General features: G+C 33.5%; 2 protein-coding genes across 3 annotated transcripts in view; both read right to left on the bottom strand.

Annotated features, from left to right (window-relative positions):
- Nucleotides 1-3,903: 3,903 nt before the first annotated feature.
- Nucleotides 3,904-12,231, bottom strand: LOC120354033 (TIR domain-containing adapter molecule 1-like). Of its 2 annotated transcripts, XM_039439917.1 has the most exons (6): nucleotides 12,088-12,231; nucleotides 10,765-10,857; nucleotides 8,640-8,907; nucleotides 7,608-7,743; nucleotides 7,208-7,350; nucleotides 3,904-6,074 (listed from the first exon to the last, which is right to left on the bottom strand). In XM_039439917.1, the coding sequence occupies exons 1-6, from the start codon at nucleotides 12,150-12,152 to the stop codon at nucleotides 5,991-5,993; spliced, it is 789 nt and encodes a 262-aa protein (XP_039295851.1). In that variant the 5' UTR covers nucleotides 12,153-12,231; the 3' UTR covers nucleotides 3,904-5,990. The 2 variants fall into 2 exon arrangements, with proteins under 2 accessions (XP_039295851.1, XP_039295859.1); XM_039439925.1 differs by lacking the exon at nucleotides 10,765-10,857 and having other exon boundaries at nucleotides 12,088-12,215.
- A 426-nt stretch (nucleotides 12,232-12,657) lies between these two features.
- LOC111052477 (dedicator of cytokinesis protein 1) overlaps nucleotides 12,658-16,231 on the bottom strand; it is a 43,513-nt gene continuing 39,939 nt past the window's right edge. The window contains exons 24-25 of the mRNA XM_039439905.1: nucleotides 15,566-15,679; nucleotides 12,658-13,911 (exon numbers count right to left, since the gene is read on the bottom strand). Coding sequence (XP_039295839.1) covers nucleotides 12,658-13,911; nucleotides 15,566-15,679 — 1,368 coding nt within the window. The remainder of the gene's footprint in view (nucleotides 13,912-15,565; nucleotides 15,680-16,231) is intronic.

The raw sequence follows: 16,231 nt of genomic DNA, 5'->3' as shown, positions 1-16,231 counted from the left end.
CTCTTCTCTCATTGGATTCTGGTAGGAATGTTGTGCACAGGAAATCAACAGATTCTTTTTCAAATCGAAGAAGTTCTTTATACCTACAAGGCTGATACTGCGTCTCATTTAGTATTTTTTGCGACATGAACATTCATGAAGGCTGCCATAACGAAAAAAGTAATAAGTACTGTTGTTTAAGTCTGGGTTGGGGCAGCCTTAAGAAAACGTCAGTATTTACTTATAAACTTCAGTAAATAGTAGAGTTTATTCACCTAGTTTCAGTAATTACTCGGGAAATATCAGTATACTCGTGTAGTTATCAGTAAATACTTGTCAAGTCCAGTAAATACTGAACTGGTAAAAGGAGTACTAAATACTGATGTTTTATTCACCTAATGTCCAGTATTTACTTGAAAAACAGCAAGTGAAAGTAATTACTTATTTTTATTCACATCACCCATTGTACCAGCTTGGATTTGGTCATCAATGCCTATTATGCATTTTTCCATGTCCATTTGTTGTATGGAATTCTGATCTGGGGTAATGCTCCTGTTGCTAAATATGTATTACTGTGGCAAAAGAAGGCTCTGAGAATGATTGGCATCCCATTCACTGAGTCTTGTAGGGATCATTTTGTATGATGTACACTCACTGTGCCATGTCTATTCATTCTTAGGCTAGGGCCACACCAGCGCACATAGTGCGTCCGTTGCAACTTACTTTTTGACGTCCGTTGTAGAAATACATAGAAGTGAATTGGTAACAACACACGAGGTTCGTGCGTACCAAGTAACGGAAGTCAAAAAGTAAGTCAAAGTTAGGCTAGCCTTAGGCTAGGGCCACACGAGCGCACATAGTGCGTCCGTTACAACTTACTTTTTGCGGCCGTCGCCAATGACACCACACGAGCGTTGATTGTGGTGCATCAACGTCAGTTGGCTTTACGCAAATTGAACCAGACGAAGCAATAACTTTTGCATGTCTCGACGTGCATTGTAGCATTTCTGCGCAGTTCAAAAATCACCGTCCGTTACGACTTCCGTTACTTGGTACGCACGTACCTCGTGTGTTGTCATCAATTCACTTCTATGTATTTCTACAACGGACGTCAAAAAGTAAGTTGCAACGGACGCACTATGTGCGCTCGTGTGGCCCTAGCCTAAGGCTAGCCTAACTTTGACTTACTTGTTGAAAAAAATCCGGAAATTGTAGATTTTTTTATCATATTAATGGTCTTGGCAGTTCTATGATAGGAGAAAGTAATTCAAGATGGAGTTTAGGCAACTGAGCTTGTAGAGGATAAATTTATCTACAATTTGGAATCAATCCTGAGTTTCTATGATGTATCAGACTCGTTTTAAAAACTCTTGATCAACAGTAAAATCACGAAAAATATGTAAAAACTGAAATCGCCATTTTTAAAATCTTCTGTAACTTTCGAATTGTATTGGAATCGAAAGTATTATTTATTGGAGTGGGAAGAAGGGGACAATTTTTACATCTCCACTAGATTTGGAAATTTTATCAGAAGTATTTCTCAAGACATGAAGCTTTGAATATAGAAATTTGCCATTTTTTGTGTATTGGAATATGGGCTTAAGTACACTCAAAAATAAATTTTCCATTTTTCGACCGAATTCGACTTATGATGCATGATTTTGGACCGCCTTGACGAGCCGAGAAGATGAAGTTTTGTACGATGAAATCTGAGCATCGTGTCAAAAGTTATAAGTGTTTGAAATTTTGATCCTTGAGGTGTCCTTAAGCGCGCCTCTCCACTAGGAAATACTGAAATGAAGTGCATCTAACGGGTGATTCTCATAAAACATCATCTCATGAACTTATGTCATTGTACTAAATATCAATGTGAGGACAATGTAGTTGGTGATGATGGTTGAAGCTGAAAATTAGGTGTTTTTCGCAATACAAGGAGCATTGTTGTCAGGTGTACCTGGGAATCTATATGATATAGAGCGCTCTAACTGATCTCAGATTGTAGAGCACAAAAATACGCCCAGAGGGATTTTGAATCATACATCTAAATGGTAACTGTCGGAAGATATTGTTGATCAAAAACTAAAATTCATCAAAATTGATTTTTTCTTTAAATTTCACTCATTTTTGAAAAATCATAACTCAGTACTCATTGGAGATAGAGAGTTCCGAATGATCTCATTTTATTCATGATTTTATAATCTAAAAAAAAGCGAGAGCAAATTTTTCTGTCCGATTACGAGATTTGGCAGAAATAGCTGAAAACTGGAAAATGAGCCCAAAATACGAGGTTTTTGGGCCACTCTGTATCCAGCACAAGGAAATTTTGCATGAAGAAATTGGTTCTGGACTTCTCTTATGTACCCAAATAATATATAAAAAAATCAGAACTACAATATAAATTGCATGAACCAATGTAAGAAAGGTGATCAAAAAACTTTTCATTATTTGTGTTCATTATTCAATAATTAAAACATTTATAATAATATCATCTTATTGTCATTTGAAAGAATAAAAAAGTATAAACTCAACCTCCCACATAATTTGGGCCACTCTGTATCCAGCACAAGGAAATTTTGCATGAAGAAATTGGTTCTGGACTTCTCTTATGTACCCAAATAATATATAAAAAAATCAGAACTACAATATAAATTGCATGAACCAATGTATATAGTGACTGGACTATATATATTCATGCCAAATTTCAGATCAATACAAGATTTCGTTCTTGAGACAAAAATTCTCAAGTGAAAAAAACAAAATGGCAGTTATAAGGATAACCGCTGAATTTTGGACACTTGAAATACGAAATTTGTAGTCTCCTATCATCCAGGAACAATACCTTGAAATGTTCGAGACTACTTCTAAAACACCCTGCATATAGGATAGTTGGTAATGTGATACTTTTACAACAAGTTGGTAATGTGATACTTTGCTTGAGTGGTCGTAGATAAAATAGTGTATACAACAGTTTTATGGTCTTTGAAGCACTCCTGAGTTGTTCAAGACACGCGTTCGCTCGCTCACTTTTGTCTTAACTCTACGTCTAACTCGTGCGTTAAAGACCCTTATTATAAAATTGTTGTATTAACTACTATCATAGAGAAACAATAGCGCAAGTAGATATCCCATGGTATAGGGCGTTTATGTCGCAACTTTTACTGTTATCCCAAGCCGATTACTGTCAATTATTGTTGATTTTTACTGTTTTGACCGGGTAAGAGTGTATGAACGGCACAATATGAGACTACCAGCGTCATAAAGCTTCACGGGAAAGAACTACGTGGGCTATCAGCTTGAGATAACAGTAAAAGTTTTAACATAAACGCCCTATGCCATGGGATATCTACTTATGCTATTGTTTCTCTATGCTACTATTAAACTAGCCGAAAACAGCGCAGTATGCACTCCCTGCCATCTGTACAGACATAGAATTTACAATATTGTCTAAATTACACTCTAAAAATATTGAGTCTGAACGTTTTATTTCTGAAATCATAGGCCTACTCATGAATAGAATCGTCAAATCTCAGGAACATAAACCAAAACACCCTCGGTCACTACTACATTGATCGTAAAACCGCATCGTTCTAACCTATCAGAAACAGACCCGGGTGAGACACCTATCAGCCATCTGCCAAAATCTGTTATCCCTAGTGTAATGCCGCTTTCACACTCTTGCCAAATGCGTGCGAATGTCGACGAGCTCTAGATTGTGGATGACTACTATGCCACCGCTCGCTTTCACTCCGCCGCTTGGCAATCGACTTAGTAAATGTAATAAGAACTAATGCCTCGCGACTCGCTCAGAAACTTTTATCGAAGTTTGTGCAACTAATTCTATGGCAAAATATCATCAAATCAATAAGAATGAGAAATATGTAGGAGTACAAGGATGAAAAGTTCAATTAGTATCGATAACACTAATAAAAATATCATAATTTATTAAAAACAACAAATATTAAGAACACTAAAATACTGTAAATAATGATTAGTATTGAATGAAACTGAATATCAAATTTGTACAATGACTTCTATCAAAATTTGTACATCACTGTCCTTTGGTAAAATGTTAAGAGTTACAAATATATTGTAGTAAAAACTTTATATTGTTCAACTTTGTATAAAATATAGCATAGTTTCTGTATATGAATATAAAAATTACATTTTCACTTCAATGCATTTATATGAATGCCTTACATTCTATTTGATATGGTTTAATCAGAAGAGGAAATTTGAAAATTTTATTACCATCAGAATTCCTTCTGAACCCCCAAAAGGCACATTATAATATCTTAAGTTTCATTAATGACTAGATTCAATGTAACTTTACATTCCTTTTTTTTCAAAAACTTCTAAATTGAAAATGTGAAGATTTCCTCACTGATTTTCTTATTGTTCGCAAATTAGGCAACGTTTGCAAGACAGTGTTAAATAAACTGTAATGGAATCATTATTGAAAAGGCTAATTTTCATTATTCTAATAATCATAATATATTTTTATCAATACATAAGTGAATAGAAATTACAGCTCTATCGTTTTATTAGAATAAGATGATACATGGAATGCAAAGCCTATAGGTGCGTAGATATACGCGCCGCGAACATGAGCAATTCACTTTCAATCAGCTGATTATATCTGTATTTTTACAGAAACGGTAAGATACAGATATAAAAAGCTTAGCATCAGCTGATTAAAAGTGAATTGCTCATGTTCGCGGCGCGTAAATCTGTAGGCACCTTAATATAAAATCCTAAACAAAGATTTCTTTCAATAATAGCGATAAATATTATACAGTAGTATTATTGAAACATAAATGGACAATGAACTCTACGATGAATAGAATATAAAATAATGACACAATGTTTATGGCGATTGATTTATAAAACTCGAATGCTACGAGTAGGATTCAAAAAAATGTCATAGTGTCTGAAAATAACGAATCAAGTTTATAGAAATCGACAATATGATAGATTATTCAAATTGATTCGAGAATATAAAAACATTGAACCACACAAACTACAAATGTTGTAAAGGTCCTCATCCACGGTCAAACAAGTTTGTACAAATCAGTACCTACTTATATCAGAACCGACAAATAGAAAAATCATTAAAACCAAATTTACATCATATTACCATATTCTATCATATTTTTGTTGTTGGGCTTGATGCTACAAATAGGTACTAATTTGCACAAACTTGTTTGATAGAGAATGAGGGGACTTGGAAGATAAAAAAAAGTTATAGATATTGTGTTGATACAACTAAATATTCAACATTGTGCGCCAAGGCTGCCTAAAAAGCAGTCGTTAGGTCATGTCAGAGGCCCTGAAATTGATCAGTTGCGACCTGAAAACTCTGACACCAGACCTGAGCCAGCCAGGTCACTCGATATTATTATTATTATATGTGCGCCATGGTGCCAAACATTAAGAAGTCACAAAAGAAACATCTGTTAACAAAACTCGAAGATGAATCAACCCATTGTATTATACCCTACTATGAATATTAAAAATGCATCACAGAAATGTCAGATTCTGAAATGTCAGGCTTTAGAAAAATGTATTCGAATTATCCATATTTTATTATAAGCAAATTCTAGTGCACAGAAGAAATGAAACATACTAATCGGCATTTAGATAATATAAAGAAGAGTAATTATATCTTACAAGAATGGTGTCTTCGCAAATGTGGTTGAAATGGACCTTCGAGTCACACTATTGTTCAAAAACAATATTCCATTTCTAACATATAAATTAAGGTAGGGTTACCTAACCCTTAATATTAGTAAAACTATGAATATTAATAAAACGTTGTGACATAAACATGTGAAACAATAAAAGGTATTACATAAAACAGAAAGTAGGTAAAATAAATAGCATTTAAAAATATTGACTGGTAATTGCACATGTGATTCTATGCTAGAAGTAGTCTAAATAATTATGTATGATGTCATAATGCAGGAATAAATATAATAATGATATTGACGATGATGATGTAGCTTGTGGAATGATCAGCTGACAGGCGATTTGAGATGGGGTCGCTTGGGTGGGGGGGTCGGCGGGGTGTCCGACTCGACTGGCTCGGGTGGAGGTGGCTGTACAACACACATTCATAAGCATACAGCCAAATTCAATGTATTATGCACATGGATCGGGTGGTTCTAAAATACTTGTCAAACTGTCAACTTTAAAGGTATTGGATCAAAAATAAAGTGAAAAAGTGTAGTTAAAATAGAAGTTTATAAACCGAAAATTCGATCAATTATTTCAATTTTTGGCAATTATTTTAAAATCACCCGATCCATCTGCGCCACCATGCATACCTACTGTTAATTGAACGAAACACACTAGACAAAGTTTTCTTATCTAGAAATTATCTAGTAAGAAATCAAATAATTTTAATAATCAACTGAAATGGGAAAGCATATAAAACGTCTATACGTCTATACTCGAAAAGTAGGATATTTCTTAGATCTATTGTAAGAAAAATTAGTGTATTTCACTTAGATAACAATGGTCATAAAATTGTTTTGTTTTGAAAGTGAGAGGGTGATTTGACGAGATGATCAAATAAATGACCATGCCTACCGGCAGGATTTGAACCCACGACCAGGTAGCGCTAACATACTGAAGCGTATAACGCCATAGTCGTCTTGGCTATTCTGGCCTATTTTGATGAGAAAAGTTATTATTAATAGTCTAGCTGGAAATATCTAGAGATTGAACAGGAATACAATAAATCTTATCTCAACATATTTCATAAAAGCTATATTGACGCTATACCGATCCCATTAAAAGAGGAATACAATCACTTTTTAATGAATCACATTTCCCTAAATGAAATATATACCTTGCGGGTTGTTGCAAATTATTATAGCGCAAAACTAGTTGATTCAGGTATTGATGCCAGTGGCAAGTGGATGCGTGTCGCTCTATAATTGCACAGTGACTAGTCAATATAATCAAACGTTAGTTCATCGAGTGTTGCGGTATAATACTTACCATTCAGGAAACTTTGGTCAAAATAAATTTATTAATAGCATATCATTCTAGAAACAATGTCTTGTATACAATTCAATCATGATAAATAGAAGTGCCACCAGCAATACTGCTACCTTATCTTACACTCAAATTTTTCTACTAGCGACAAATGACACAACAAAGAAATGATTAAACTGATAATATTATTATGGGTACTAATTGAACTATCTCCATTTGACTGACATACCTTATTTCTAACTCTTGGCGTACTGGGAGTACAAGGCGAGCTTGGAGAATGGTCATCTATATTACAGTAGTCACTCTCTCTCTGCTTCAAGGGTAATGCTGGAGGTGTATTGTCTTCTTCGCTAGCAGTTGAATCAGTAGTACCTGATTAAAGTAAAAATAATTAGTAATAATCGATAAGGTTACATGAATTCTAAAATTTCAACACAGGGCATGTATGTAATTGAAACATTACGTGATTGAATTGACATTATGAAAAAACATAGTTGAGTAATTTCCGGGATGCGAATAGTTTATAGAAATTTCAAGTTTTACGAATTCTGACCAATTGATATTTATTGAAACACTGAAGTTACAGACAAAAGATGCCATTAATATTAATATTAACATTAATATCTTACCGATTGAATCTCTATTCGATCCGGAACCATTAACTCCTGCAAGAGATGGTTTTTGTGGTGAAAATTGTCCGCTGGTTGGTCTACTCATCCGCTTCTCCTTCTCCACTTCAGAGCGCAGAGGACGTTCCGGTGTCAACTGCAAATCAAGTCACCACAGTATAAACATCACCCTCCAATACACAAAAATTCCAACTTCATCCTGTACAAAATTTAACAAAAATTGGCCAAATCGTGAAACTTAGTAAACAGTTGTACATTTCTCGTTCATTCTATGTCAGTTGAGGGGAGATCCATAGCTGTTAAGTATCAAGTACCACTTACAGTTGCATTCTGCCGGGAATGGCACAAAAAGTTCTTAATTAAAAACGGCTTTTGAAAGAGCTTAAAATTTAGCACTTATGGCAACAAACAAAACTGTTTGAGTTCCTCTTTCATTTAATATATGAATTGTGGCTGTAAGATTGATGTACAGTAATAACAAAATGTTATTACATGTTGAAACCCCGTCATTCATTTTGAAACACCAGGCAATACGATGATACATAAAAACACTTGAATGGGCTACTACTACTACTACAAGTTTTCATGTTGTTCTTATTAATTTGATCATACATAAAATATGTAATGGTGCCCTACCATGGAAAAAGAAATGGATAAATCATTATTCTGCTACACATTATGCCAATATAAATTAATATTTGAAACAATGTTCCTAGTTAGTTATATTTGATTGATATTAAATAAAAATAGAAATCCAAGTATCCTTTTCAGAATTGTTTAGTCACAACATGTTTCGGCTACATATATAATGGATGCCATTATCAAGTCATTATTGATAATGGCATCATATAGGTAGCCGAAAAATGTTGTGATTAAACAATTTTAAAAAGGATACTTGGATTTCTATTTTTATTTATATTCAACAGTTGCCCTAAAGAAAAAAATACAATTTGATTGATATTGTTTGAAAGAGGCACCTGTAATCAAAGTAGACTAACTACCAAGAACAAGTAAATTGAAAGGTTATGGTACCGCCTGGCGGAGTTCGATGATAGGCGTTGTGGGCGTGATGAGGGTGGGGGGGCAGTCGAACATGGGAGGCGACGGCGACTCGGGCTGCGTGTACCACTGGCTGTTGCTGGTCAGAGTCGATGTGCTCACAGTCGATGTCAGACTGCTCCACGACGACGTCGACTCTCGATCAGCCACCTTGCTCATGCTCCTTGTCGAGCGACGCTTCTTGTCCTTCTTCAACGTTCCTGACGGTGTCTTCATTGGACTAGTTGATGTGCTGTTCGCTCTATACGAATGATGACAATTACGTTAATCAATGTTATAGATATAGCAATTTAAATCTAAATATTGTAATGAAACAGATAACATGGACAGATACATATATTTATACAACAATAACATGAACACATAATCATAGAATGATTGGGAATGAGAAAACAGGCATAGCCCTTAACTTTTCATTCTCGAACTTTGTATAAAAATTAGTTCAATAGAGGCTATGTTTCGTCAGCACTTACAAACACAGATATTTTTATCCGAAAATAATTACATTATCAAAATTCACAATGAGCCATACACATTGTATTGAATTGATATAGTTGACAACATACTCGAATGTGTTGAAGGTGATTTCTTAGTTGGTATCGACTTTGAATAGAACTTGATATTGTCACAACACAACCTCTCAATTAGGAAAAATTGAAACAAATTTTTGTCGTTACATAATTAAGCATCTCTTGGTTGCGATCTTTTTAGGCCAACCAACTACCAATCATAATATGGACTAACAACTGAAATTTATTTCTCATTAAAAAAATGAATTAGTGGCTGTGACAATTTAAAGCAGTCAAGACTCTGATACAGTTATAAGTGAAACTTCTACCTAAGAATAAAATAAAATAATCACATATCACTTGTATTATGTTTTTATTATTGTTTCGTAGATAACTGATGATTATTATGGAAGTAGCGTAAATACAGTAATACTAAATGTGTAACGTATCAATGCACTGTACTGGAATTTATAATGAAAGTTCACCAAATATGGGTTTTCCCAAACAGTGAATTTTTCATGCTAACAGAATTGTACGACTATACTTCTTGGACTAGGTCAAGAGATCACAAGTTTCTCAAAGTCGGCCACTATTATACTCGAAATATGAATGTATACGGTACAGAATAAGGAGAAAGGTCTTCTTGAATAAATCTAGTATAGTTCATGATAGAATATTTCAATTAAAACTAGGTTATATATGATTAAAGGCATTCTTATCAATTATTAAGGATTATTCATATCGAGTTGAAAAATGAAAAAAAAAAACAATTAGAGATACCAACAATTTTAACCAACATGGTATTACCATACAAGACGCTTCATCAAAATGTTTGTTTCAAGTTTCCATTGAACATGCATTCATAAATTGTTGGAAAATCCATAAAAACACAAAATAGCTTAGATTAAAAGTGATTTAGCCGAAAATGTGAAGTTAAAATGCAAAACTTGTAAACTATAGCAAACATTTTTCAACTAAGAAGAGTTGTTACTGTATCTAGTATCACTGGGTCAGAATAGATAATGAATATAACACCGATGAGTCCACGTGAAAAAAAATTATTTCAATATCAAAGTAGCAATAACATAATAGCACATGCATAAACATTTCATACGTACATTTTTTCAATAGCCTGTATATCAATATTGACTTAATTTCATGCTTAAAGGATAAATTTAAAGAATGAGAATGAATCAAGAATTTATTTGAATACATTATAATATATATAATACTATTCATATAGACTATTATTATTACCTAATAAAGACTATTAAAGTTGTGTGAAATAGTTTCTCAACAAAATTAAAAATATGAATATGTTTAATATATTTAGAATATGATAAAATGTAGATTGGATATGAGATGAGTTGACAGTAAAAATATAGATAGGAATAAATTCAATAACTTGAAATAATGTTCATTTTAATATTCAAACTAATGAAAACGTGTTGAGGCGAAACACGCGAATAGAAAAATGTTTAAGATGTTTTTCAATTGGGAAATACTGATTATATTATAGTGAGCATTTATGCACTAGTGAATATAAATGAAATGTTCGACAGAGAACACTCCTATAGTGTTTGTTATACCTTGAAAGCGAGCCAGTTGAAGAAAAGTTGACAAAACTTTTAAGTCCAGCAACTTGAGATCGAGTGAGACTAGAAACCCTGGAGCTAGAGCCCCTGAACACAGACAATAAATGCTTATTAAAACAAACCATTCATATCAAACACGTATACCTTCATTTCTCAGACAGACACAGCAAAATTATGTATTAGTTTGATGATTTTCTAGCATAATATTATTGTTATTGGCTATTTTAGTTTGGTACCATTGTAGGTAGTTCCATCTGGCCATATAGTAATATGAACCTACATGTTTTACGTTTCTTATCCACGTTAAAAAAAAAAACAATTTCAATAACAACATACATTTCAAATAATACAATAAAGATTGATTCAGTTCATTTAAATTATTAATGAGCCAAATATCCCTATACTGAACGTCATGGAATGCTGACCAATTTTTAATGTTCCCCTTACAAAAAATTATACCAAGAATGAACTTCAAAAACTTTTTTTAAATTTAAAATTTGAGTTTTTCAATTAACAGTAATAGATTTATTAAAATTTGCGGTATCCAAAGTGGTGTTTAAAAAAGTAGTCATTACCTTTTTATAAATAAAAAGGGCATTATTGAGATTTTAGTTATCAACATTCATCAATGCCAAAGCTAAATTGGAGGATTTTATTATATGAAACATTTTCTAATCTATTAAAATTATTTTTATAAATGTAACGAGAAAGACGCCTGTAAATCATCTTTATGATTCTGAAAACGAACAATCATGCATGCACAAGACCAACAATAATCGAACAGACATGATTAATTAACAATCTATTAGTTGCATCAAGCATTGCGGTGAAATGAATTAAGAAGCTGTAGTATAGAAAATGTTCCTGTATTCATAATTTATTTACTGTAATATGTATCAGAAACTCAATATTCCTTGATCGCGAAATATAAAGATTCTTTTTGGATATTTCAAGGACTTGATTAACGTGATAACTAGTTCTTGGTTTAACAACACCCTAATGGATCACTTTATTGAATATTTATATAGAATAAAATACACGTAAACTTAAAGCCTCTTATGCAATTTTCTACTGTAGTAGTAATGATCGAATTTTCACTTCTATCTAGTTTTTTTTGTCAAAAGCATTTATGTTATATTTACAATAATTCTTAGTACTGAAGTGATATAATTGGCGATCTTTTGGTATTTCTATATATTTTTTCATTTCAAAGCAGTTATTCACATAAGCTAAACAGTTAGCTTGCACATATAGGAGAGACATGGTAAATATATAGCAAAAACAACATTCATTTGTATTAAATAGACTAGTACTTACTCAGAAGAACCGAGACTAGTGTTAGAGTTACGATTTTCAGAATTGAAAGACTGAGTATTACTCATCTGACGACGAATTGGTACTGGCTCAAACTTGAGATCTGATGTCTGTGAACATGACAATCATTTTTATTGAATTAATTTCTGAACAACAAATGGTTTCTTTAGTAATAAAAAGGATCAGTAGCTTATATATTGACGCATGTAATGATACGGTAATTGAGTATCAGTAAGAGACTGTTGTAGACTTGGGAGTGTTTCAAAGTATTGACAAGGGAAATTCAAAATCTTGTAGCAGAAGTACAATGATGCGCTTTGTCAATGTATAGTTCATCTCAGATAAATTAATTGTAAATCACAACTTGTCAATACTACAAACCGGTACAAGAGATTATAAATTTATCAACAGAGGCCCCATAGTTTTATTTCAGTCATCAAGCAATTGTCAAGGATGTATTAGCTCAAGATTAATATAGAAACATTTTTGATAACATTATTTGGCGATTGAATAATCTTCATCTTTCACAATAATTTTATCTTTATATACAACATTTACCAAACTGGTATTGTATCATCTATTAATGACATGTGAGCTCATATCAGCGAACCTCTCCTTGAGATGGTTGTGGAGTGGAACCTGATTTGGCGGCACCCTTTCTCCATGCACTTTGACTGCAATCTCGAGAAGCGGAATCTGAGAAGCAATTAGATCCTTCAACTGAGCAACCATATCACAATCTTGTGCATGATTTTCCAAATATTCTGGAGTGAAGAAAGCCTTCTCATAGTTTGAGATGCCTCCCATCACGTTGGCATCAATTATGCCTTGCAGCTTCAGAGTGAGGTTGTTAAGAGGTAGGCTAGGATCACTGCTGTGCGCTATTATGAGGTCTCGAAGTGTTTTGTTGGCGTTCTCCATGGCTTCTATGGCATTCTGCAGCGGCGACATGTGGAATGTGTTGACAGCAGTCACAGGGAACCATCGCAGTATCCCGGGCAGTGGGTACGATGTCACAAGAACAGTCCTCTCCACCCACAAAGTGGCAAACTCATTCGTCGAGTCCACTCCTGAGCTGTCTTCTCCCCTTGAATCCCTTTTATGGTAAGGCCTCGAGAATCTAAACTTCTGCACATCATTTACACGATAATAACGGAGTATCTGATCGTGTACCAATCTGCCTGAAAGTCTTTTCTTCTTGTCATCCATGACTGGTTCAACTTTGTTGATCTGAATATACTGGCCTTGTGACTCAGTTATGTCCTTGCCTGGAGAAGACAACCGGTTCATCAACTCGGCATTGGGAAATTGGTTCAGAGTCCGACCAGAGAAATCACTAGAATGTTCGTACTCTTTACCGCGGTAGATGAATACTTTGTTTTGTAAAAATGGAGGAAATCCACGACCGTAGTAACCGACACGGAAGTACTCTGGTTCGGGCCGTAGTTGCTTCATGATGCTGTCATAGAAGCTGGACATACGACGCAACAGTTCGCTGAGGAGATGATAGTCGAATATCTCCTCCTCGTACTGCTTGACTAGCTCTTTGCAGATGGTGAGCGCACACTCCCAGTTCTTGCCCTTGTCGAAGTAGTTGACCATGTCGCGGTAGAGGGCATCCTTGAGGTGGCGGTGCGTGAGCAGCGAGGCGTAGCGAGGGGAGCGCAGTAGCGGAGGCAACTCCTCGTTCGACCACGTCAGCAGTTTGCTGTGCAGGCGCAACGTGTACGCCGCTTCTGTGAAGTTATCACACTCCAAGTGAAGATCACATAGTTTATTCACATATCGTATATACATCTCTTTCCTATTGATTTCGCTGTAGAAATCCTGAAAAAAATAAAGCATAATGTCAATATACAAGCAAAATTAATGTGATTATAACTGGTTTCCTTTTTTCACATAAACACAACTAGTTTACCCTTCTTATACTTTCTTACATAAACACTATTAGTTTCAGCACTCATGACATTTTTAAGATTAACTCTAGAAGATACTTCAGATAAACTTGAGATAATTAAAGGGAATTATCATGAACAATCAATAAATTTTATTATTTAATAATTGAAGAAAAAATGTGAGGAGGATAAATAAGTAATAAAAAAAGTGAATTTGATGTTAAAACTATACGACAGTTATATCTTAGTTGCATAACAAATTACAGTTTTAAATACGAGCATAATTTCCCTCTAGCCGATGACATAAATTATAATCTTAGACCTAATACAATAAGAAAATATGAAATATATAACACCAACTCAGCTCTTCTTAGAAGGCAACTTTACTACATTAGCAGTAAATTCATAAATATACTAGAAAGTGAATTTCCACTTAATAATTTCCGAAATAATAAACACAGAAAAAGAGCCATAGAGGCATGGCTAAACTTGAATAATTTCCAATCGTTGACTTTTATACAATAATCAACTTCATATTCTAAATTATATTTTCGAACACTTCATACGCTAGATTCAAGTTTATATATTACATCCCTGATTAAGCTGATTTACGACTCACACTGGCGCACAAGGAATCTTCCTTTTGCCGGTGTTTTTGCCTCACCTACTGTACTTATGCATGTGATCATAAATTGAATCTTCATTTTAAAACTATTGTTTGTAATGTAAAGGATATCATTTCGTTATTATATCTAATTAAATAAATGTATGTATCTTGGTTTAAGTGCAATAGCATATACTTATATTTATTTTTTGTAAAGCTTTTTTGTATTTTGTTTTTGGCAAACAAAATTCAATAATTTCAAAAAAAAGTAACATACACTCTTAAAGGGAATGTTTATTAATCTCAAAGATGGGTTTGATGTTTGATAACATTAATGATATAATGATAGGTAAGGGTATTAGGTTTTTGCTTTTAAAATGCAATATGTTGATATAATTCGACATGTTTCTATAATTTTAAATATCAAACACATAGAACAAAAACGATAACCTCCAACAAAACGTTAACTGCGCATGCGCATTGCGATGCATTATTGCTCGTAGATACTCTTGTAAAAAATGTAGATTACTATGGAGTGATTCTCAATTACAGTACTTTCTTGATAACACATTACATATAGAGCATACGTCTATATTAGAGCATAATATAGACACAATCTATTGTGACATTAGAAGTATCAAGTATTTGATGTCATGGAGAAATTTGGTCTGTAATGTCCACTCTATCTCTTAACCACATAATGGAGCTGGTATTAGGCTGCATGTATTGGATATAGTCTCTACTATAAAGATAGTCTATCTATCTTTAATAATGATTATTATTAATATTTTTCGGATGAATCCGAAAATATTTCAAGATATTGTTGTTCTATCTGAAACCATCATGTCAGAGACCCTTACACCATTCTGAAACCCCTCGCTATCGAAATATCTTGTCACAATCTTTATTTATTCAGTTATTCTCTATATTACCTGATACTCTTGTAGGAAGTGAACTCATAACTTGAAGTGTGAAATCTTACCAGCAGACTGACAGTACAGCTCATTCTATTTTCTTTGTTCTCGTCAGTGATCACATTGCGGTACTCCAACAAACGTTCCATCAGTCGTTTTATCATTTTAACAAATCTTGTTCCCTGTTAAAAGAGTTAAAATTTGTGTAATCTAGAAAAAGTAAATACAGTGATAGCAGTATTATTTCAAGAAAGTACCTATACAGAAGCATTTGTTATTAATCTTTGGAAGATAGGAATGTGATACATATTTTTACTATGCTAGTCTTATGAAGGTCAATTTATATTGATTAATCAATTTTTTTCTATTTGGACGCAGATCGTTAGTTTCATGACCAAAAAATGTGTACCTTTTGCATGGTCCTATTATCAAGAAAATACTTCTAATTTTCTGATTCAAATTTTTGCTCAATCAATATTACTGATCCAGATTATCCGTTATGTTGAAATTTATCAAATTAAAGTCAAGTTGAACAATATCGATAAGAGACAACAAATTTAATATCTCATCATGATCTATTTATAAGGATATTATAAATGATAATGAAATAAATGAATTCATAATAATTATTATAATAGTACTTACAATTTCTCTTAACGATGAATGGCTCTCACAAAAGCTCATCATAATTTTATAAAACATATCTTTGTACTGGTTATCACCTTTTCCACCTT

Source organism: Nilaparvata lugens, chromosome 1 (genome assembly GCF_014356525.2).
Source record: "Nilaparvata lugens isolate BPH chromosome 1, ASM1435652v1, whole genome shotgun sequence".
Classification (NCBI taxonomy): Eukaryota; Metazoa; Arthropoda; class Insecta; order Hemiptera; family Delphacidae; genus Nilaparvata; species Nilaparvata lugens.
Note: the sequence above shows the minus strand (reverse complement) of the source record. Positions and strands in the feature narration are given on the sequence as shown.

Bases quoted from the DNA above. Each gene is read 5' to 3' on its own strand.
- LOC120354033 (XM_039439917.1), bottom strand. From the start codon at position 12,152: ATGAGTAATACTCAGTCTTTCAATTCTGAAAATCGTAACTCTAACACT. The intron at 8,908-10,764 runs GTATAACAAACA...TCATTCGTATAG, and splicing joins TCAACTGGCTCGCTTTCAAG to AGCGAACAGCACATCAACTA. The intron at 7,351-7,607 runs GTAAGATATTAA...TACTTTAATCAG, and splicing joins ATCGAATAGAGATTCAATCG to GTACTACTGATTCAACTGCT.